General features: G+C 36.3%; 4 protein-coding genes and 1 long non-coding RNA gene across 8 annotated transcripts; 2 read left to right on the top strand and 3 right to left on the bottom strand.

Annotated features, from left to right (window-relative positions):
• Nucleotides 1–5,961: 5,961 nt before the first annotated feature.
• LOC106408943 (probable LRR receptor-like serine/threonine-protein kinase At4g30520) lies at nucleotides 5,962–9,313 on the top strand. Of its 2 annotated transcripts, none has more exons than XM_013849628.3 (11): nucleotides 5,962–6,335; nucleotides 6,424–6,556; nucleotides 6,654–6,725; nucleotides 6,862–7,005; nucleotides 7,102–7,173; nucleotides 7,285–7,344; nucleotides 7,440–7,540; nucleotides 7,617–7,748; nucleotides 7,820–8,167; nucleotides 8,246–8,625; nucleotides 8,705–9,313. In XM_013849628.3, the coding sequence occupies exons 1-11, from the start codon at nucleotides 6,242–6,244 to the stop codon at nucleotides 9,080–9,082; spliced, it is 1,914 nt and encodes a 637-aa protein (XP_013705082.2). In that variant the 5' UTR covers nucleotides 5,962–6,241; the 3' UTR covers nucleotides 9,083–9,313. The 2 variants fall into 2 exon arrangements, with proteins under 2 accessions (XP_013705082.2, XP_013705083.2); XM_013849629.3 differs by having other exon boundaries at nucleotides 5,968–6,335; nucleotides 7,823–8,167.
• Nucleotides 9,314–9,648: 335 nt separating this feature from the next.
• On the top strand, nucleotides 9,649–12,076 carry LOC106411117 (autophagy-related protein 18b). The gene is made up of 11 exons (XM_013851807.3): nucleotides 9,649–9,809; nucleotides 9,954–10,027; nucleotides 10,234–10,307; nucleotides 10,392–10,501; nucleotides 10,587–10,678; nucleotides 10,750–10,862; nucleotides 10,958–11,077; nucleotides 11,143–11,288; nucleotides 11,363–11,476; nucleotides 11,572–11,640; nucleotides 11,729–12,076. The coding sequence occupies exons 1-11, from the start codon at nucleotides 9,748–9,750 to the stop codon at nucleotides 11,853–11,855; spliced, it is 1,101 nt and encodes a 366-aa protein (XP_013707261.2). The 5' UTR covers nucleotides 9,649–9,747; the 3' UTR covers nucleotides 11,856–12,076.
• An 86-nt stretch (nucleotides 12,077–12,162) lies between these two features.
• Nucleotides 12,163–13,576, bottom strand: LOC106411118 (transmembrane protein 208 homolog). The gene is made up of 5 exons (XM_013851810.3): nucleotides 13,414–13,576; nucleotides 13,113–13,306; nucleotides 12,786–12,870; nucleotides 12,618–12,683; nucleotides 12,163–12,521 (listed from the first exon to the last, which is right to left on the bottom strand). The coding sequence occupies exons 1-5, from the start codon at nucleotides 13,495–13,497 to the stop codon at nucleotides 12,429–12,431; spliced, it is 522 nt and encodes a 173-aa protein (XP_013707264.2). The 5' UTR covers nucleotides 13,498–13,576; the 3' UTR covers nucleotides 12,163–12,428.
• A 1,672-nt stretch (nucleotides 13,577–15,248) lies between these two features.
• On the bottom strand, nucleotides 15,249–17,856 carry LOC125590146 (U-box domain-containing protein 27-like). 2 transcript variants are annotated; one of them, XR_007326355.1, is made up of 3 exons: nucleotides 17,443–17,856; nucleotides 15,555–16,451; nucleotides 15,249–15,459 (listed from the first exon to the last, which is right to left on the bottom strand). XR_007326355.1 is itself a non-coding variant. In XM_048763251.1 (2 exons), exons 1-2 carry the CDS (start codon nucleotides 17,531–17,533, stop codon nucleotides 15,949–15,951), a joined length of 594 nt encoding a protein of 197 aa, XP_048619208.1. In that variant the 5' UTR covers nucleotides 17,534–17,856; the 3' UTR covers nucleotides 15,249–15,948. The 2 variants fall into 2 exon arrangements, 1 of the variants encoding a protein (XP_048619208.1); XM_048763251.1 differs by having other exon boundaries at nucleotides 15,249–16,451.
• A 922-nt stretch (nucleotides 17,857–18,778) lies between these two features.
• On the bottom strand, nucleotides 18,779–21,125 carry LOC106352004. 2 transcript variants are annotated; one of them, XR_007326354.1, is made up of 7 exons: nucleotides 20,906–21,125; nucleotides 20,639–20,704; nucleotides 20,388–20,503; nucleotides 19,722–20,145; nucleotides 19,541–19,626; nucleotides 19,233–19,380; nucleotides 18,779–19,158 (listed from the first exon to the last, which is right to left on the bottom strand). It is a non-coding gene; the product is annotated as an uncharacterized LOC106352004 (long non-coding RNA). The 2 variants fall into 2 exon arrangements; XR_007326353.1 differs by having other exon boundaries at nucleotides 20,639–21,124.
• Nucleotides 21,126–21,580: the final 455 nt, after the last annotated feature.

The raw sequence follows: 21,580 nt of genomic DNA, 5'->3' as shown, positions 1-21,580 counted from the left end.
TTAATTTACAAATGAATTTGGTTTATATTCTTCTTAAATAAATGAACAAAGCCGATCAGGAATCAAAACGTAGGTTTCCAGCAAGTCAATCCATATCAAAGGTAGAAATCACATAAATAGCTAGCTTCTTTTAATAGAAACTAGGTTATTTTCCTTGTTATAATCAGGGAAAAATTAGTTTTCCAAATAATGTCTTACTACGAGAGAAAGAGAAGGTAACGTTTACAAGGTGGTTTCTTTTTTTGGTCAAGTTTACAAGGAGGCTTCTCTCAGACGAAACGAATAAAGAGCAAAATAACAAAGCTGAGAAAAATGCACAAAAGGTGAAATAAACAAGAAGAAGCAAATATGTGTTCTTACCGATCATTTACACACCATTCTTCTTCTTCTTTACCAAAATCAGTTCCTCTCTCTCTTTCTTGTTCATGTTGTTTTATGTTTTATCTGATTTTTGTTCTTCTTGAAATTTTCTTTTGCAGAAGAAAACAAATGGAGGATACTGAGTATTACAAGAATATTGTATTGGTTGTTTGGGGGGAGCGGGGGGGGGGGGGTGGGGGGCAAGAGAGTATTTTCGTTAGAGAATAAGAAAAATGAGTTTCAAAACTCGTCAATGTCGTTGATCAGATTCATTACTTATTATGTCTTTAATTATTCCCTTTAATTGAGAAAGATAAGTGTAACACTTTGGGAAGAAGTGGTATTGCCAGAATGGCTCAAGCTCCTGGTCGCATTGTCACTTTATACACACTACTTTCCTCGCTCTGAAATTTTATTTTGCTGTGTGGTTTTCATACTTCATTTATTAAACAAATAACTTGTTATTGCTTCTTGCCAAAAAAAAAATCTGTGTACTATTTACTTTCATCAATTATGCAAGAACTTGACTGTAAGAGGCCAAGAGCTTTGAGCAGGGTATCGTTTTAATTTTAAGCCATTATATATATGTCATTTTCCAAGGATTTGTTTTCGGCTTTTCCATGGATTAAATGTGTGTATTTATATTGGCGATGATATTGCATTATTTGTATACATATGTAGTTATGTACATTGCTGATGAAATTGGATTTATGTCTAAAGACTCTAGACTCTAAAGGAAGAGAGGGAGATGGTTGTTTCATGGTTCTACATTTCTACGGGATTGTGCCTTCCATAACGCCGTAAAACCTGATAACTTTATTACTCATTATGTTACTTATTTAGGGCTTTTACTCAACTATTACGTACACTAGTTAAATACAACTGTACAACTAATCAGTATATGTTCAATTATGGAATGATTAGAAAAATGAAATTATCATCTGAGCAAAGATAAAAGAAAATTAAAAGTAAGAGAAAAAGAGAGTGTTTCAATGCAAGAAGCAGTTCTATAAAGTAAACCCTACACATTTTGATACTTTGTGCTAAACTTAGATATTGACAGTTTTTTTTCAAAAAAGAAACTTAGATATTGCCAATAGTGGTAATTAACGTTCAAGTGAGCCTGTAGATCACATGCATCGTTAGTATTATCTCCACCTCTTAACTTCAAAGTATTATAATTTACAATATAACAGAACAATTCGGAGCAGATGTTTTATAGTATGTAAAAACACGAGTAGCATTGATTTTCTAAAGGTTGGACAACAAAGGGGGTGCAGCAAAAAGGCATATTGAATATGGGCTTTAAATTTTCGGTATAAATCATTATGGGCTATTATTTCAGGAGTATTTTTCGTCATCCAAATTCTTAATCACCGCTTTGTTCATCCGAGCACTTTTGGGTTTTGGCCATTGTTTTCTAATTTGTTCTAGTTTCAAACTGAAAAAAGCTACCAATTAGGATTTGGTAGAAGACAAAATATCAAGTACCAACCTAACGTGATTGACCACAACGTATCAAATCAAATTAAAAAAATAGATATAAATTCTACATTTCTTTGCTATGGAAAAGACTTTGATATATTATCAAAATTATTAACGCCGTCGATAAACCTTTTGCATACCAATTCGGTTTTCAGCTTTGGCGAGCATCTGGAATAATTAGCATTGGAAAAAACTATGTTATGGACCCCTCTTTTTAGGTAATTATTTCGGAGAAAAAATTAATATTTGCTCCATTCATTTAATATCCCTTTGGTGTAATTGACATAAGAGATGTCGTTTCTAGTCTATCTCTTTCTATTTTTATATATGGAAAGTTGCTGAAAGAATAAAAAAAAAGTAAAAAAAAAGCTTGCTAACTAATAACGATCTATATTCAATTTATTTCTTGACTACATGTATTTCCCTTAGTTTGTTTAGAACTATAACAATGCTCACTTGCTCATATATATAAACTATAACCAAGAAATAGCAAAGAAGTATAAAAAATTAGAGAACGTGGAAGGATCAGGTCGACCACATAAGCAGTGGGAAATCACAGAAGAATAATCGCACTCCAACGAAGATTTGCTGCCCCCATTCTCCCTTTTTTATTAACTCAAGTTTTTACTCTCCCCCTGGCTCTGATCCCTCTCTCTCATGAAATTAGGCCTGGGCATCCGAGTCTTCGGATCGGGTTTTGTCGGATCCGGACAGTGGTGGACCCAAGAAATATTTTTACCTGGGTCATGATTTATACTTAAGCCCAAACAATAGTAAAAAACCTATACAAAAGCATGAATTTTTTTTAGAAAAATAGTGCAACAAGGGATTTGAAACCGGGTTAGGGGTGTCAAAGGTCAAAATCCGTGACCATTTGAGCAACTTTAGACTACAAGCTAAAGCTTAGAAACCAAATATCTAAATTTAACCTGTTGCAGTTGACCCACCTTTACTCTACGTGGATCCGTCTCTGGGTCCGCCTCTGGGTCCGGGTCTTAGAAATTTAGATCTATATAAGTACCTATAATTTTCCGGGTCGGTTTCGGGTCGGGTCTTGTCGGATCCGGATCGGTTCGGGTCTATAATTTCAATACCCGGATCTGGGTCGGTCTGGGTATTTAAGACCCGAAAAAGACCCAAAAACTCTAAAAATACCCGAAAAACCGCAAAATACTCGAAAATACCCAAAAATTTATCCAAAATAAGACCTGAAACCCCAAAAACATACCTGAATTTTACCCGAATACCCGAATTATATTTTCTAAAAATCTAGAATTTTACCCGAAACCTACAATTATACCCGAAAACCTGAACCCGTAACTTAAAAAAAAATCTGAAATACCAAAAATATACTCAATCATCCAAATATACCTAATATATAGAATTATTTGCGGGTTTTTCGGGTACCCGAACGGGTCTCGGGTAGGACCCGGACCCGAACCGAGGCGATCAAAAAAAAGACCCAATAGGTATTTTAGCATGGATCCGGACCCGGACCCGAACCTATATTTTCGGGTTGATTCTGGCTCGGGTCTTCGGGTCCGGATAAAATTTTCAGGCCTACTTGAAATATTCTATGTTTTTTACTTTTGATTTGTTTCTTTGTTTGCTTTCTGTAGGCTTTTTAACTTAATTTATACAAACTAAAATACAATTAACACATGTTTTGCTTGTAAAATTGTTTCACTAACCTAATGCAAGTCACTAGAATTTTTATAGGTCATTAGATTCACCGGACTAATATAAACTCTAATGGTCTTACAAATATTTTAAAATAGAGATTTAATCAGGTAATAATCAGCATTTTTATATTGTTATTAATCTGATAGTTGGTAAATTGAGCGTTTTCCACTCCTTCACTTTTTTGAACACTAACATAACATCAAGATCCATTAATTCATGATTGATGACTCATGTTCCATTGCTAGGCTGCACAATCAACACTGTTCTGCTACAACGATGAAGATATGCTTATACATTGTGAAGTTAGTAGTCACAAAGGAAATACAATTGGCCACCATGAAAGGTAAAAAAGTAACAAATAATATTTTTAAAGAACTTTAATGAAATAAAGCATTTTATAATTGATGCATATCAGAATATGGTCCAGTGGATAAAAAGATGAAACAAACATTACTGAAGAAAATAGAAACGAAAAATAACCAACATTTTTTATGTCGTGCAAATTATTGGGAAGATGAATCTACTTTTATAAATCCCTTCATGAGTGTTAATTATTTCCCCCTTTTGACATTATACTTGAAATTTGTAAAATATATAAGAAGGTTGAAATAAAAGCCAAGTAGTTTTGCATGACCCTTCCAAAGGAGTGAGAAGTCAGGTATTGGGTTAAAGTCGGCTTGGGAGGAATCTTGAAGTGCCTCATTCCAACCTAGAAAAAATGTATGGGTCTTTGGGTTTATCAAAAAACGAAGAAGAAGATTGAAACAGAAGCCAAAACGCATAAGAATGTTGATATGTAGCTCGATTTGTCCCATCATTCAGTCTTTCTCCACTTTCTTGAACGACCAGAATTTTAAGTCACAAATTAGGTTGATTTGTTACAGCCAAATGAATCTGATTCCGATTCTTAATCACCTGTGAAACATTCAACAGTGTATCTCGGGGGTGAATGAACCCATCACAAAAGGCCACCATGAATTATTATTATATGAGTAAAGAACAGATTATGAAGTTAATTAGGGAATATATATATGAAACAAGTACAAAGATGCATGCATGATGTAATAAGGAAGTATCATTGATAATATGTGATGAGAAAATAAGGTGATTGGTTACAAAGCATCTCATTGCTTACCTCATATTGCTCATCCTAATTTGGCATTTTGACGAGCTCTTACTTTTGGTACTCGGTACATAGACTACTTCAAAATGTAATGAATATATCTAATTAAGAACATGCAAATTTCTAAAAACTTGTTTCTTATTAGCTTCGAGTTCGAGATTGTTATGTGCGAAAATGTAAAGTGGGCAATGCATGATTGATTATTTATTAGTTAGTACATGTAAATGTTAACAAAAACTTGATTATTTTCTAGCATTTTTATACGAAAACTTTATTAAACATACATTCGAAACGTGGGGGTCATGAATGTTCTGGCAGTAAAGAAAGACGTGATTGAAAGGGGAAAAAGATAGAAAAAGTAATAAAATAAGGAAAAGAAAGACAAAGACGTAGTAATTATTAGAGGAGGGCGTAGTATTAAAGTAATACAAAAAGTGGGCAAAAATAATGACAGAGAAAATAAATAAATCAAAAGTATAGGGACTTATCATAAATAGTGTAATATCACAAATAAATAGCACCTCATTAGGCAAGTGTGGATTATCCCTATTTCAAGGCTTTACTTGACTTGTTGCTCGTTTCTCTTGTTACCACTCTCTGATCTCATGTTATTGCGTTTTGACATTTATATATAACAATTTCTACAAATGTGAATTATTGGATATATCACTACATTAAATTTCAAAATTAGGTGGGGAGACAGCAATTTATCAAATTTCATCTTGTGGTAAAGGCATTGTTTCCATTGAGATGGAAGAAAGAGATGAAAAAAACATTAAAAAAAAATAAAGGAAGCGAATTTTAGAGTTACAAAATCACCTAAGTCCTATAGCCTGTCACTGGTGGTACATTACATCAATTCTGTCTTTTTTTTTTCTCATTATACAGTAAAATGCAGAATAAAACAGATTTGTAAATTTGAACAACAAAAAAATGTATTTCGCAGAGTTTATAATAGGGAAATCTCTTAGATATACATATGAGTAGACTCCAGTAGTTTTCTAGTATATATATATTTTTTGTTATTTTACATAAGATAACTAGAGATTTCACTTTAAATCCCAAATCCATCTTAAAAAAATATAATAACTTTAAAGCTTTGAAAACACAAACAAATATTGAATAAATACTAAATTTAATATAAAAGGTAAAAAAATATTAATAATCAGAAATTAAATTTAATTAAAAATAGGAAATTAGCAATAAGAAAAGGAGGCAGAAAAGAGAGAGAGAGAGATAGAGAGTGTAGAGTAGACTAGCATCTTCCACCATCCCGGGTCCGACAGTCCGTATCAGCTTCCCCCTGATTCTCTCCCTCTCTCTCTCCATTTAAACCTCTCATCTTGTTCTTTACCTTCTTCTCCTCTCCTGTGCGAGAGAGACTGTTTGAGAAGAAGGTTGAAAAAGAAAGAAAAGAAAGACTTCTTTGATAGACCCGAGACGCTTCTTTCTTCTTTGTTTGCTTTTTGCTTTCTCTTCTTTTGCTATGTGTGTTTGTGGTCACAACCCCAACTAAAAATAATAATAATAACGCTCTCTCCCTTCTCCTTACCTAAACCTTCCACGGTGGTGGTAACTAAGAAGACCACGATGTTGAACTTGAATCAACTCCATCTCCTCTACTTGTTCTTCTTCCTCTGTTTCTCAACTCTTGCCCTCTCTTCCGAGCCTAGAAACCCCGAAGGTAAAAAAAAACATTACAATACTGAAGACCGTTTCTTTTTGTTCCTATTGGTTTAAAAATTCAATCTTTTTAATATATGATGTAACAGTGGAGGCGTTAATAAATATAAAGAACGGTTTGCATGATCCTCGCGGAGCTTTGAACAACTGGGACGAGTTTTCAGTTGATCCTTGTAGCTGGGCTATGATCACTTGCTCTTCCGACAACCTCGTCACCGGCCTGTGAGTTTAGTTTCAGTTTCCTTTCTTCTGTTTCTCTATAGAGTTCATTAATAGCAACAAGTCTTTAACTCTTTCTCTCTCTCTCCAACTGTTTTAGAGGAGCTCCAAGCCAATCTCTCTCGGGAACTCTATCTGAGTCAATCGGAAACCTCACTAATCTCGGACAAGTGTACGATTCCGACAACCTCGGATCCTCCATCCTCTCTTGTCTTCTTCCAAAAAATATTTGTGTTTTTTTTGTCAAAAAAAAAGACTCTTTTGTTTGTTTGTATCTCTAAACTTCAGCTTCCTATTTTTGTTTGAAGGTCATTGCAGAACAACAACATCTCCGGCAAAATCCCACCGGAGCTCGGTTTACTTCCAAAGTTACAAACTTTGGATCTCTCCAACAACAGATTCTCCGGCGAAATACCACTTTCCGTCCAGCAGCTAAGCAGCCTTCAATATCTGTGAGCTTCTTCTTGTTCACCATCTAATGATTTGATAATCAGTTCATTACAAACTCACCATCTTAACCTCGTACGAATTGATTTTTTTTCAAATAGGAGACTGAACAACAACTCATTGTCTGGGCCCTTCCCTGCTTCTTTGTCTCAAATTCCTCATCTCACCTTCTTGTAAGTATTATGTTATATAAAGATTTGTCTTTTCTTCCTCTTCCTATTACCTTATGAAGATTGTCTTTTTGTGTCTGAATTTTGTTTGTTTTTTTTTTTTTTGTAATTTAGGGACTTGTCTTACAACAATCTCAGTGGCCCTGTTCCTAAGTTCCCAGCCAGGACATTCAAGTAAGAAAAAACACTTGTTTTGTGTGTTTTTTAAAAAAAAATTTATAATATAATCAGGACTAAGTGTTTGCTTCTGCTTTGTTTGTTGAGTGTAGTGTTGCTGGGAACCCTTTGATTTGTAGAAATAGCCCACCTGAGATTTGTTCTGGTTCAATCACTCCAAGTCCTCTATCTGTTTCTCTGAGCTCCTCATCAGGTAAAAACTCTCCTTCTTGCATCATTTGTTATCCATCCTTTCATTAATCATTCTTATTCTCTGAGTATGTGTGTAGGAGGCAGGTCTAATAGACTGGCTATAGCGCTCGGTGTAAGCCTTGGCTTTGTTATTTTCCTAACCCTTGCTCTCGGGTTCTTATGTTGGTATCGGAAGAAACAAAGAACGCTACTGATCCTTAACTTAAACGGTTCGTTGCTTTTGTGCTTATATACAACTTTTTGATTCATGAAGTTGTTTTAAGTTTTGCCTTTTTTTTAGCAGACAAGCAAGAGGAAGGGCTACAAGGACTAGGGAACCTAAGGAGCTTCACATTCAGAGAACTCCATGTGTCTACAGATGGTTTCAGTTCCAAAAACATTCTCGGCGCTGGAGGATTTGGAAATGTCTACAGAGGAAAGCTAGGAGACGGGACTATGGTTGCAGTGAAGCGGCTAAAAGATGTTAATGGAACTACAGGAGATTCACAGTTTCGAACTGAGCTAGAGATGATCAGCTTAGCTGTTCATAGGAACCTGCTTCGGTTAATCGGTTACTGCAAAACTTCTAGTGAAAGGCTTCTTGTTTACCCTTACATGCCCAATGGCAGCGTCGCCTTGAAGCTTAAATGTTAGTACACTCTTGAATCGTCAGCTCTAAGTCTCATTTTCATTGACTCTTAACCAGTTTTTGTTTTAACTGATGTAGCTAAACCGGCATTGGACTGGAACATGAGGAAGAGGATTGCTATTGGAGCAGCGAGAGGTTTGTTGTATCTACATGAGCAGTGTGATCCAAAGATCATCCACAGAGATGTCAAAGCGGCTAATGTACTCTTGGACGAGTGCTTTGAAGCTGTTGTTGGTGACTTTGGTCTTGCCAAGCTCCTCAACCACGAGGATTCTCATGTCACCACCGCGGTCCGTGGCACGGTTGGACACATTGCGCCTGAGTATCTCTCAACCGGTCAGTCTTCTGAGAAGACCGACGTGTTTGGGTTTGGTATACTCTTGCTTGAGCTCATAACCGGTTTGAGAGCACTTGAGTTTGGTAAAACCGCTAGCCAAAAAGGAGCTATGCTTGAATGGGTAAGCAAGTGAGACACTCAGATAATCACATGTTTCTTTGATTACTTTATATATGATCAAACTCTAACTTTGTGTCTAGGCAAGGAAGTTACACGAGGAGATGAAAGTAGAGGAGCTTGTGGACAGAGAGCTAGGGACAAACTACGATAAGATTGAGGTTGGAGAGATGTTGCAAGTGGCTTTGCTATGCACACAGTATCTTCCAGCACACCGTCCCAAAATGTCTGAAGTGGTTCTGATGCTGGAAGGAGACGGTTTAGCAGAGAGATGGGCTGCTTCTCATAACCATTCACATTTCTACCATGCCAACATCTCTTTCAAGACAAACTCATCTCTGTCTACTACTTCACATTGCAACGATCCAACTTATCAAATGTTTGGCTCTTCGGCGTTCGATGATGACGATGATCAGCAGCCTCTAGATTTGTTAGCTATGGAGCTGTCCGGTCCAAGATAACCACACAGAAAGAACGTAAACAAACCTCTAAGGAAGAAGAAGCTCTACAGTTTTTTATAATATAGACATGTATATGGTGGTGACTGGTGAATGATTCAAAAAATTTCTCTATAGTTTGAGATTCTGTGTTGGTTATGTTGATGATGTGTATACACACTTTGGTATGTATTTTTCTTGTGGTTATTGTGGCAAAGCCAGAAACACTATATGAGAGTGATGTTGTTTGACCTCTTTGTCTCTCATTTTGCATCAATACTTTTCTTTAGTTGTTATCATAACCTGTGTTGCTGTTTGTGGTCCTCGTACAGTAACGCTTATGGCTTGAAACTATGTCTAACTTTGACTCTCATGTGTCACTTTCAGTTTCTTATCACGAACCAACAATTAACTGAGTTACATTTTCACCTCACTCAACAACAAAACAGTTAAAAGAAGAAGAAAACGACAGCGTTTTGGAGGTAAGAACAAGAGGAGGAAGACGACAACAGAGCATATCTATAAAGTAAAAAGAGAGCAGTCACATTCCTCCTCCACCCAGCAACAAACAGTTAAAAGAAGACGAAACGCAGCGTTTTGGAGGTAGAGAACAAGAGGTTGAAGACGAAAACAGAGAGCATATATATAAAGTAAACGAAAGAGAGAGTCTTTTTATACAATTTGGTGACATGGCGAATCAGTCGTCTCCATCTTCTTCTATCTACTGTGCTTCTTTCAATCAAGATAACAGGTGAGTTTGACAACAACAAAAATTCGATTCCTTTCGTGGATTTTCCGGGAAAGTTGCTGCCTTTTTCTTTGGTTTCTGGTTCGGTGAAAACGTAACTCAAAAGCTACCTTTCTGATGTTGGCTGCTCGATCTTTCTTTTTGCAGTGGGTTTGCGATAAGTTCGAAAGATTCCTTCAAGATATTCGATTCCACTACAGGCAGACTCTGTTATGAACGAGGTAAGTTTTTATCATTAAAAGGATCAAACTTTATGTTTGGCTTTGACCTTTTGTATTGAATCTCTGAGCGATTAGGATGATGGGTTTGATAGAAACTTGGTTTTGTTAATCGAAAATGTGATCCTTGTAATGCATACATTAAATTGGCATAGGATCATGATGATATATATGTATTGAAGTTTGATTTGTTTGATGTTGGTATATAGCTGCTGGAGCTTTTGTTATTGTTGAGATGTTGTATAGCTCTGATCTTCTTGCACTTGTTGGAGCTGGTGAACAGGTTTGTGGTTTTATCAACATTTCTTTCGAGGATGATTGGATTTGATCTTTGTATGATTTGGGAAAGTTTTATATATATATATAGGCTTCTCTATCTCCACGGCGGCTCTGCTTGTTCAATACCACAAAGGGTTCTCCTCTTAAAGAACTCAACTTTTTGACTTCTATACTCGCTGTCCGTATGAACAAGAAACGGTTAGTTACCAAACTCAGCAAAGGTTGTTTTTGATTTGTCCTTTGAGAGTGAATCCATGGTGCTTTGACTGATTTTTTTTATCAGGCTTGTGGTTGTGCTGGTGGAGAAAACATTCGTTTACGACTTGAATACGCTTGTTATGCTTGATACTATTGACACCGTGCCAAATCCAAAAGGTAGCTCAGCAACTTTTGTAGTAGCGGTTTGTTTGTAAATCAAGAGTATCTTTTCTTATCTTTGAGAGCAGGTCTCTGTGCGTTCTCTCCAAGTCTTGAAGGCTGCTTCTTAGCTGTTCCGGCTAGTACAACGAAAGGAGCTGTTTTGGTTTATAACGTCATGGATTTGCAGTCTCACAGTGAGGTTTACTAGTTGCTTCACCTCATTTTTGGATCAAATATTTGAGTTCCTGAGTTGCATACTATTAACAAACTTAATTGTTTTGTTCTCGATTACAGATTGATGCACATCGTTCTCCATTGGCTGCAATTGCCCTCTCTTCAAATGGAATGTATATTGCTACAGCATCTGAGCAAGGAACTCTGATCCGAGTCCATCTTGTTTCTGATTCAACTAAGGTGAATATACACAATACATTTTGTCTTTCTGCAGATTCTTAAATGTTTCTTTCTCGTGTTTGCAGTCATATAGTTTCAGGAGAGGAACATACCCATCAACAATATACTCACTCTCTTTTGGACCATCCTCACAGCTACCTGATATATTGATTGCAACGAGTTCTTCAGGCTCCATCCATGCCTTCTCTTTAATGTTGGCCATAAACCAAAGGTGAGGATTAAGAACCACACTCTTACTTCCCTTACACTTGTGTCAGAGTCTTCTTCATGTTTCTTTGTTCGCAGAAGCAAAAGGTCTACTAGCTTTCTTGGATCAGTTCTTCCCGACAGCGTGAGTGATGCACTAGACCCAGCGCATCATCACGTGCTTCAAAATGCAGTTTCTTCCGGAATTAGAAGGTGAAAAAGCTATTTTCTGTGGGGCACTGCTAAAGACCTATTAGGCTATATAACCCAAAGAGGTGTTTGTCTGTTGCTTGCCTTGTGTTTAACAGTTATGCAGTGGTTAGGAAGGTAGACAAACTTGAAGGGACATCATCTCCATCTCAGTTTACATCTATTAGGTAAGATGAGAAGTTTTGCGGCTTGTTTTGGAACAGAACATTGCCCCACAAAAAGGCTCGTCTGATCTTTGATGTTCCTCTTTTTCAGGGCGACGGTATCAGTGATTACATATAGTGGGTATTTCCAGGAGTATACGATGAGTATCAATAGCAAGAATGAATCGTTATGGACACTGGAACGTGAGTTCAACCTCTACCCTGTAATCAGCAGTTGATATTAGTTGCTAACCCAATACCAAAGATATCAAAGTACATGGCAGCTTTCTTCTTTTTTGTATATAACAATTTGTACGTAGGTTTCATCAAAGATTGTTTTGTTGTTGTCTCATGTTCTTTGTCTATTATCAAATACTCTTGTGCTCTCAAACAGTCAATTTGTGTTCAAGAAAACGAATTACAAAATGGTGTCTCTTGAGTTCCAAGCTCTTTTTCATCATTTCTTTAATGACTCCATAGCTACTTACAGTCAAGGCTCTAGCTATGAAGAACTTGTTTCATCTAAATAACATCCATGATCTCAAATAGTGTAAAGACAGCTATATCTGTCTGGTATAATAGCTCAACAAAACAATAATATCTTCAGGGAGTTTACTCTGGATAACTAAAAACCTCAATCTTAACATTAACAACATCCATTCAATTCAAACAGTGTAAAAGACAGCTACAACCGTACAACAAAGGACTTTGCAAAGCCAAGACAGAGTGTTGTTGCCCGTTGATTTTGCATTTTGTATGTTTTGAGGAAAAAATTTCCCAAGTTATGCTGGCTAAAGATGATGTCAACACATTCATCGTGATCTTGTCCTGACGGCTTGCCCTCTAGAAGCTTTTCTCTCCATCTTCTCCCTCTTTTTGCGAGTTTTCTCATCCTCTACACCTCCCTACAGTTCAGTCACAGAGATACATTACAGTCAATTTTATTAATAATGCTCCCTTGTTCAAAAATGACTGAGAGGTATTCAAAACTAAGTGATTACCTCTGAACCTTGTGACATGAATCCTCTAATCAACCCAGAAGCTTTGTACGCTCCAAATGCAGGAATCTAAAAGCAACAGAAAAAAAAAAGAAGAAGAAGTTCTCATCATCATTTTCCAACAGAAGCTGCAATCTATAGCTTGTCTAAGTAGTATTCAGATGGGCGTACCACTAGATAGGTGTACCAAAACTTTCCAGAGATGATAGATGCCAGCTGCACGAAGCAAGTGATGTAGAGCACATCGTGCAAATATCTACAAGGACCAAAGATCATTTAGTTAGGCTTGTGATGAATATAGAAGACTCTATTATCAAATCCTCTCCACCATAAGTGGTGGCTCAAACATCACATTTCAAACAGTCCTCTTTACACTACTCCTGACTAAAGAATATACAATCTATGGACAAGCCTAAACATACATAGAGACACTGAGACAAAAAAAAGGCAGACACTTTCTGTTTCTTAGCAGACAAAAAAAAGAGAACAAAAACGTACCCACAAATACCACCAGTGCTCATGTCAAAGCCACCATCAATAAGCTCACCATCATCACTAACACTAGGCTTAGCCATCCCATCGAGAAACTTATAAGGGACACCGTAACCTATCGACGTCACCACGAGACCAATCCAATGCTTCCACGTAAAGCTCGAATGGAAAATCACCATCCTCACTATCACGTACACAACCTGAGATACCCAACCACATAAACCAATCCGATCAAATCAACGAAGTAACGAATCTAATTATATCGAAAGTTTGCAGCTTTATGCTCGAGAAAGAAAGGAGGAAGTACGTTGCAAGCGATGATGATACGACGGAGCTTAGCCATGTGTCGAGCGTTCTCGTCCTTCCGCTTCTTTGCTCCTTGATTCGCCATTGAGAATCAGCTGAAGAGACAAGTCAAATGTGAGATCGATCGAAGAAGACGATAGTTGTTGAGCTCCGATGAGTAAAATAAAACTGAAGATTTTCAAGTTTTATGGGCCAAGGCCCAATATTCTATTGAAGCCCATGTTCGGCCCGGTCTGCTGCTTTAGGAAAATAAACAACTACGGGGTTTGGTCAGATAGAGACATGTTTACCAATGTAAGAGCTGACGTGGGCACGTGTGAAGCATGCGTGATGCAACCAGTCACCGTTAAGGTCCATGGGCCATGACTATGATTCATCTATCTACCGTTCAAGATTAAAAAGGAAAAATCTTTTGTTTTTCTAGGATTTAGACTGTTCAAAACATATTATTATTCAACTACTATATAAACTAGAGGGTTTTCCGGGCTACGCCCGGATTTTCCTATAATATTATTAAATTAAATTAAACTTGCGTATTTTTATTTTGAGATGGTAATTGAAATTCATAACTAACAATTTACAATCATAAAATTATAATTATATTTTTAAGTTTATTATAATTTTTCATTAAGAAAGATGTTTGTTTAAGTTTGTATTTTATAAATTTTTATATGTTAGATAATTTTCATTATTTTGTTTAATTTTTAATAAATTCGGAGTATGACTTGTTTAACTTTTTTATTTTGTACCACATATTTTTGACACTATACAATAGATTTATAATTCATGAAATTTACAAATGAGTATAATAAATTAGTTTGATGTTATTTTCTTGTTCTCAGTCGTTAATATTTATTGACTTTATATGTGGTATGATGTTTATGTATTTTAGTTTTTTTTTGTTAATTATCATTTGAAGCTTCAAATAATTATTATGGAATTGTTAAAGTAAAATATTGTTAAAAATCTTATGGCGAGTATTAATTTTCATGCATTGTGTTGATTAATTTATAATATATTATATATAGTTAGTTAATGTGGTTTTTATCATTATATATTTTAAGACTATTCGTACCAAGATAATTTTTTCACTCTTTGATGTTCGATAGTTTTGTGAAAATATATATATTACATCTTAAATAGTTGGTTGTTCAAATGTGGACCTATGATAAAAAACGTTCATTCATTTTTGGTTTGGTTCTTGTGTTATATGTATTTTTCATTTATATGTTCTCAGTCATTTTTTCTATATGTTTTAATTATATTAAGTTTGTTAGTTATTTATGTCTTCAGTTATTTTTCCTATTTATATGTTTTTCTAGTCCTTTTTTATATGTTCAGTTATGTACTCACTGTTTAGTTATTGTTATTTTCCATTTTGTTCTATGATTGTTTTTTTTAAAATGATATAATTTTTTATAGTGTCTAAAAAATGTTCATCTCCTTCAAGATACTTCTTATAATGATTTATATACACATTATATTGATATTAATTTTATTTTTAAGACATCATCTTGTTCTGTTAGATGAAATATTTACATGATTTCCATTGTCTTTAAATTTTTTCATGGAATTAATATTTTAATCAAGTTGATTTTTCTTGGTTTTTTGCCAGTGATTTTGTATTGGTTCTAACATTAATAGACAAAAATCGAAACTTTAATATTCAAATGTTTTTTCTGTTAGATAAATTGTTATATTTAGTTTCCAAAGATTAGTCCAAATTACTACTTTTAATGGCTGCATAGTTAATTATTTTCTGGGAAACTAAAAGACATTAAAACTTTTGTTGCTCCACAATCAATCTTTTTTTTTCTCACCTTAGAGAAAGTGAAGAGCAGCTCTCAACTCGTAAGCATAATGATATAAATGTGTGACTTTAGCATTAGAACTACAATTTCGAGAATATGTGCATAAGCCTAGACAATTTTTGCTTGTGAAAACTATCAAAGATTGTAAAAATAGTAGTAGTTGTGGAGCATAGAGTTATCAACATTAAGCCAAGCTTTCCAAGTATCATCATCCCCGTAAAGAGAGCATGAAATCACTACATTAACAATTTAGAACAGTATTACCATTATCTATGCAATCATTCAGCTGAAAAGAAAATTACAATGTTTTACACATAACTGAAACTTATACCTTGAACATGCAAAACGCCTAGATGGTTAAAACATCTTCTGCACCAAACCTGGGTGAAAAAAATCCAAACGAAACATTGTGTCATCATCAGGAATATATGTAATACATGAATTCTCAACAACAAAAGAGAGAGAAGGAAACCAAAAAAACATATACCTTCGGTTATTTTATAAATCTTAAAACCAAGAACTCAAAACAGTAAAAAGCATCAAGTAGAAAAAAATTTATAGTTCTAGTATTCATATATTGTAACAGGATCTTCGTAACGCCGTTAGTACTCGTAATCGCTTCAAGCGCCTTCTCTTCTTTGAAAATATAAGAGACGCTCCAAAGCACCGTCACGGCACCGTCGATACTTTCATCAGCTTCTTAACCACTTAACCACCGTCTTCAATCACTCACCGTCTCCTCCGCAGATTTCCGATCTGCCTTCCTTTGTGGATGCTAAACTCTTGAGAAGCTTCAAATATTTCTCCATCACCGAAACGCTCGCTTGTGGATCCGTGAAAAGATAAGAGACGCTCCAAATCACCGTCACGGCGTGCTCCGTCGCCGCCGTCGATACTTTCATCAGCTTCTTAACCACCGTCTTCAAACACTCGCCGTCTCCTCCGCAGTTTTCCGATCTGCCTTCCTTTGTGGATGCTAAACTCTCGAGAAGCTTTAAAGATTTCTCCGTCATTGAAACGCTCGCCGTCGTTGGATCCGTTAACAGCTTCGTAAGATCCTTGATGAGCTTCTCTCGGATTAGATTGAGTTTCACGCGCCTCGGTGAGCTGATCGCGATCAAGCAGGATAGCGTCGCTTCGATTAAGCTCGAATCTGAGTCTCTTCTAATTGATTTCATTAGCTCGCCGACTAAACCGTCTCTCTCGGCGATTAAGACCTTTGACTCACCATCTGGCCATAAGGTCGAGGAAAGGGATTTTCTTTTTTGTTTTTTCGAGAGGAGGTGGAAGGAATTCCTTAAGAGGGTATTGAAGAACTATACCTTGAACATGCAAAACGCCTAGATGGTTAAAACATCTTCTGCACCAAACCTGGGTGAAAAAAATCCAAACGAAACATTGTGTCATCATCAGGAATATATGTAATACATGAATTCTCAACAACAAAAGAGAGAGAAGGAAACCAAAAAAACATATACCTTCGGTTATTTTATAAATCTTAAAACCAAGAACTCAAAACAGTAAAAAGCATCAAGTAGAAAAAAATTTATAGTTCTAGTATTCATATATTGTAACAGGATCTTCGTAACGCCGTTAGTACTCGTAATCGCTTCAAGCGCCTTCTCTTCTTTGAAAATATAAGAGACGCTCCAAAGCACCGTCACGGCACCGTCGATACTTTCATCAGCTTCTTAACCACTTAACCACCGTCTTCAATCACTCACCGTCTCCTCCGCAGATTTCCGATCTGCCTTCCTTTGTGGATGCTAAACTCTTGAGAAGCTTCAAATATTTCTCCATCACCGAAACGCTCGCTTGTGGATCCGTGAAAAGATAAGAGACGCTCCAAATCACCGTCACGGCGTGCTCCGTCGCCGCCGTCGATACTTTCATCAGCTTCTTAACCACCGTCTTCAAACACTCGCCGTCTCCTCCGCAGTTTTCCGATCTGCCTTCCTTTGTGGATGCTAAACTCTCGAGAAGCTTTAAAGATTTCTCCGTCATTGAAACGCTCGCCGTCGTTGGATCCGTTAACAGCTTCGTAAGATCCTTGATGAGCTTCTCTCGGATTAGATTGAGTTTCACGCGCCTCGGTGAGCTGATCGCGATCAAGCAGGATAGCGTCGCTTCGATTAAGCTCGAATCTGAGTCTCTTCTAATTGATTTCATTAGCTCGCCGACTAAACCGTCTCTCTCGGCGATTAAGACCTTTGACTCACCATCTGGCCATAAGGTCGAGGAAAGGGATTTTCTTTTTTGTTTTTTCGAGAGGAGGTGGAAGGAATTCCTTAAGAGGGTATTGAAGAACATGGATAACAGTTGAGGTTCAGTAACAGAGATTGAATGAAGAAGAAACGGAGAAGATGGAGTCAAAAAAAAAGATAATAGATAGAGTTTTTTTACTTGGGTTAATTGGGCCGCAGATGAACAGGTAATATGACTTGACAGGAAAAATGATTGTTATTGGAAGATTTTACTAAACAAAGCCCAGCGAAAAAACATATGCACCTGAGGCCCAAACGTAACTCAATAGACTGAAGCCCATCTGACATGTTCAAATGAAATGTTCTGATTGGAGGAATATTTTTAGTGACGTGGACAACTTCTTTGCTCTCTATATCTTGCTTTTAGTATTGTGACTAGGGGCGGAGCCCCGCGCAAGCGCGGGGTTGTTGACAATTAGACGTATTGTAAACTTGAAAAGTTTATAAGAAATGTTGTGGATTGATTTTGTTTAGATGAACTTGTTTATGGTTTCTCTTATGCTTGCTCTGTACTTCGGTTCTTTTAACAACTGAGAAGAAAAGCAAATGTAAAATATGGAACACGTTGTTTATGGTCTTGTTTTGGTACTCTTACGAATGTCCCGTAATGGGTTTTGGACAATTAATATTTTGATGAATATTTTTTTTTGGGACGTAATGGGTTTGATTTCTGAATAAATTAAACTGAAATCCACAGAAATCTAGAAAATTGGCCGGGTTGTGGTACGCCAACGAAGGAATAGAAAAGCTTTCTTTTGTTCGAGCTTTGAGAACTTCGGATGAGGAATTCTTTGGCAAGGAATATTTTAAGTGAGGAAGGTGGGTAGTTTATTGGAATAAATAATATTATTCTGACACTTAGATAAATAATTAGAGTTTATTTTTCTTTTTGATGAGTTTCGTATAGGTTTGCTATTAGTGGAAAATTTAAATTGAGTTCGTGTACATGAATTTTAGTTGATAAAGCTTACGTAAGTTGGTGTAATTTTGTGAGATTACTTTTTTGGGTTTTTCTATTTAGAATTTGTCTGTCGTTTTACCACAGCATGACTTGCTATAGTGGTGCAATTAAATTCAAATTTTATTGATATAGAATGTGCAGAATGTTTAAGTTTATATATATTTGAAACTCATATTAAATGTTCATAGTTTTTAAAATCTATTTTAACCAAAACGCAAGTTAAGAGAGCGAACGGCTAATCAACTTATTTGCTCAGTTCTGCATGTTAACTCGCATTATGGTTTATTGTGTAAATGACCTGTTCTACATTTTGTTATACACCAGATTAAATATTACGTCAACCCTATACTATTACTATTAAATATTCCAAACTGATCTCCCCGTAGGAGTTACTTTGCCGTAAATGGATTACAAAAACAAATCCCTGAATTAGCAAAAATATTAAAAAGTCTGAAATTAAAAAAAAGTGCATAGTAATTTAGGAAATTGGAAATAGACTGAAGTTCAAAAAAGGAAGAGACTGAAGAAGAGTTGGGTTGACGGTTTGACAGCTTTGTAATTTCACTCACGGGGACATTTGCGGCCACCCGACTTGCCCTCAAACCGAATGGATTAGGCTCATTGCTGTCACCTACAACCTCCTTGCTGGCAGAAGCGGATGCTTGGCCACCTTCCCCTTCAACAACTGGAGCTTCATTGGTGTTGAAAGTCTAGTAAACAGATGCACTTGTGTGAGTCTTACCTAGTAACATGATAACGTTATGGAAAGTAAGTTTTATAATACCTCCTGGTTGATGTGGTCACTGATTGCAGTGAAAGTGCGGTGGTTTGGGGTGAAATTGTATGGCGTTTCACGGATCTGAAATATAACATCTTTTCCCAGTGAGGTCTTTAAGGGATTGTGGGAGTTCCTAGTCACCACCAACATTCATCTGCAATATGTATAACAATTTAGTACCTGGACAGTGTTTCTTAAATTTGTATACGATAACCAAATGTTCTGGGAAGTAAATAACTAACTTCACAAAGACAATAGATCATATAAAACCAAGTTCAAAACATTTATATATTTTTTCGAACCATGAATGTTACCTGCTCATCAGAATTGGAGATGAATTTGTTTAATACCTTCCTTGCTATCAGTACAGGGGAAAGCTTCTCCTACTGGACCTCATAGGCTGAAACAGATAGTATTATCAGATAAGTAAGCAGACGATTTAAGAAACATAGATACTGATCGTGTAGTGTGAGTTTTGTCATCTCAGATTTATACTTCCACTGGCAAGACTTCAAGAATTGTTTCTCCTTTCTCCTTTGCAGCCAGCACCCTCGATGTTCTTCCTGAGATGCAGTGTACTGGACATGCTTCTTTTGTCTTTCCTTTCCCATGTTCCTCCTTTTAAACTTGAATTTCCAAGATTTGAAACACGCTCAGACACCTCGTGTGCGCAATGAAATTTATTCAAAGCTGTCTCCGGATCAATCTTAGGACATGCTTCCTTCCCTAACACCACTTCTGGTGAAAATGGACTCTTGACCTCTCTTTGGAGCGCTTCAATCTGAACCACAATATGTGTCGGAATCAATTCTTTCTCTCCACATGATTTTCGCACCTGAAGTCCCTGACGTTGTGCGTGCTCCACTTGCTTATCAATCGCTTACATGAAGCGTCCTCTTCTTAGTGTCCAGAGTTTCACCTGCATATTATGCCAACATATAAGAAAAGACCTACAGATTGTATAACTTTTCTCAGGAAAAATCTTGCTACTTTTTCTTAAAGGCTGTTTGAATTCAACTCTTCGAACAACAATTCTTTGGGAGATCGGGACAGAACACCACAATTAAACATACAACAAAACAACTAAGTCAAAAACATTGTTTAATCAAGGACCCAAAGACAAACTAACAGCAACACTAATGAAATTAACTTTGAATTAACCTGATTGGGAACCACAACCGACGGTTCATTATTATTGTTGGATCCACTGGTTGGAACACCTTTGTTTATATCCTGCTGCGTCGGTGGCGTAACACCACCGCAGAAGCGTCTTTTTCCTTTCATAGAAAAGTATTAAGCCACATAGTATGAGCAAGGTTTAAGAAATATTGAGACAGTGAGCAACAAAGCACATTCAAATTGAGGTAAGATGTGTTTGATATGTGATTATGTTCTATGCGGAGTTTCCTTACTTGATTCACAGTTTGTTCGCTGCTCCAAAACTGCGTCTCAAACTTTTTCTGATTAAGTTTCCGTTCCTGCAAACGAAGATTAGTGGTTAAACTCTGTCAACAGTATTCTTAGCCAAAACACAACAGTTTTTTTGCAACATCACTGCAGATAAATAGTATTTTTTAAATGAAAAAAAAAAGCGAAATTCAATCCACAATAACAAAAAAAAGGAAAAGAAGAAACATCTGAGAATCTGATCAAGAAAAAAATAGAAGAGGTAAGAGTACAGGGTGAACAAAAGACTTTCTGGTGGTTCTAACAGGGTTCATGGCCATAATCTTCAATTGTAGATTTTGTTTAACTGTAAGATTCGATGAAAGTATTAAAAAATGAGGAGAAACCAAGGGAAGTGGAAAGGAGTGGTGATGATAACGTAGATTTACAGAGAGATGAAACAATAAAAAAGGGAAGAGTTGATAGATTTTTGTCGGCTACCCACAGGGTTTTTGGAAGATGGATTTAAACTGGGCCACTGCAAAATATTAGAAACCCAGACTAATGACTTAGTATCGTCTTTCTCGAATAAAAGCTGGAATGACATGGCCATTTAGAACTTTCTGATTGGCTAATTTTTTTAATCGACGTGGACAGGCTAGAATTTCATCATATTTGGCTTTTAGTAGTGTTAGATACAACAATTTAAGAGAATTTATTGACGGGACCAAACTCTTTTAGGATGGGCGTTGAAATTTTCTTTTGTTAAGAGAGGGACCAAGAAGAAGGATTCACGTCGGTATATTCCACGTGGAAGATGCTTAGCCCTTGAATGGGCATTTGCTACTAGCTTTAGGCCCACCGTTATGGGAGACGCAAACGCAACATCGAGAAGCTTCATTTTGAATAAGTATATACTATATAGTATTTCTTTTTTTAATTAATGTAGTTTTATTATTAGGAAAAAA

The sequence above is a fragment of the Brassica napus genome, chromosome C7 (assembly GCF_020379485.1).
Source record: "Brassica napus cultivar Da-Ae chromosome C7, Da-Ae, whole genome shotgun sequence".
Classification (NCBI taxonomy): domain Eukaryota; kingdom Viridiplantae; phylum Streptophyta; class Magnoliopsida; order Brassicales; family Brassicaceae; genus Brassica; species Brassica napus.
The sequence above is the reverse complement of the archived record's forward strand: the minus strand, read 5'-3'. Positions and strand labels throughout refer to the sequence as shown.

What these genes read in the sequence shown, in the direction of transcription:
- LOC125590146 (XM_048763251.1), bottom strand. Translation starts at nt 17,533, where the DNA reads ATGTTCTTCAATACCCTCTTAAGGAATTCCTTCCACCTCCTCTCGAAA. An exon ending in CTCGACCTTATGGCCAGATG is followed by an intron (nt 16,452 to 17,442) that starts GTGAGTCAAAGG and finishes TATGGCCAGATG; the next exon opens with GTGAGTCAAAGGTCTTAATC.
- LOC106408943 (XM_013849628.3), top strand. Translation starts at nt 6,242, where the DNA reads ATGTTGAACTTGAATCAACTCCATCTCCTCTACTTGTTCTTCTTCCTC. An exon ending in ACTGATCCTTAACTTAAACG is followed by an intron (nt 7,749 to 7,819) that starts GTTCGTTGCTTT and finishes CCTTTTTTTTAG; the next exon opens with CAGACAAGCAAGAGGAAGGG. An exon ending in CGTCGCCTTGAAGCTTAAAT is followed by an intron (nt 8,168 to 8,245) that starts GTTAGTACACTC and finishes TAACTGATGTAG; the next exon opens with CTAAACCGGCATTGGACTGG.
- LOC106411118 (XM_013851810.3), bottom strand. Translation starts at nt 13,497, where the DNA reads ATGGCGAATCAAGGAGCAAAGAAGCGGAAGGACGAGAACGCTCGACAC. An exon ending in AGCACTGGTGGTATTTGTGG is followed by an intron (nt 12,871 to 13,112) that starts GTACGTTTTTGT and finishes TGGTCCTTGTAG; the next exon opens with ATATTTGCACGATGTGCTCT. An exon ending in TTTGGTACACCTATCTAGTG is followed by an intron (nt 12,684 to 12,785) that starts GTACGCCCATCT and finishes TGTTGCTTTTAG; the next exon opens with ATTCCTGCATTTGGAGCGTA.
- LOC106411117 (XM_013851807.3), top strand. Translation starts at nt 9,748, where the DNA reads ATGGCGAATCAGTCGTCTCCATCTTCTTCTATCTACTGTGCTTCTTTC. An exon ending in TTGTTGGAGCTGGTGAACAG is followed by an intron (nt 10,308 to 10,391) that starts GTTTGTGGTTTT and finishes ATATATATATAG; the next exon opens with GCTTCTCTATCTCCACGGCG. An exon ending in TCTCAGTTTACATCTATTAG is followed by an intron (nt 11,641 to 11,728) that starts GTAAGATGAGAA and finishes CCTCTTTTTCAG; the next exon opens with GGCGACGGTATCAGTGATTA.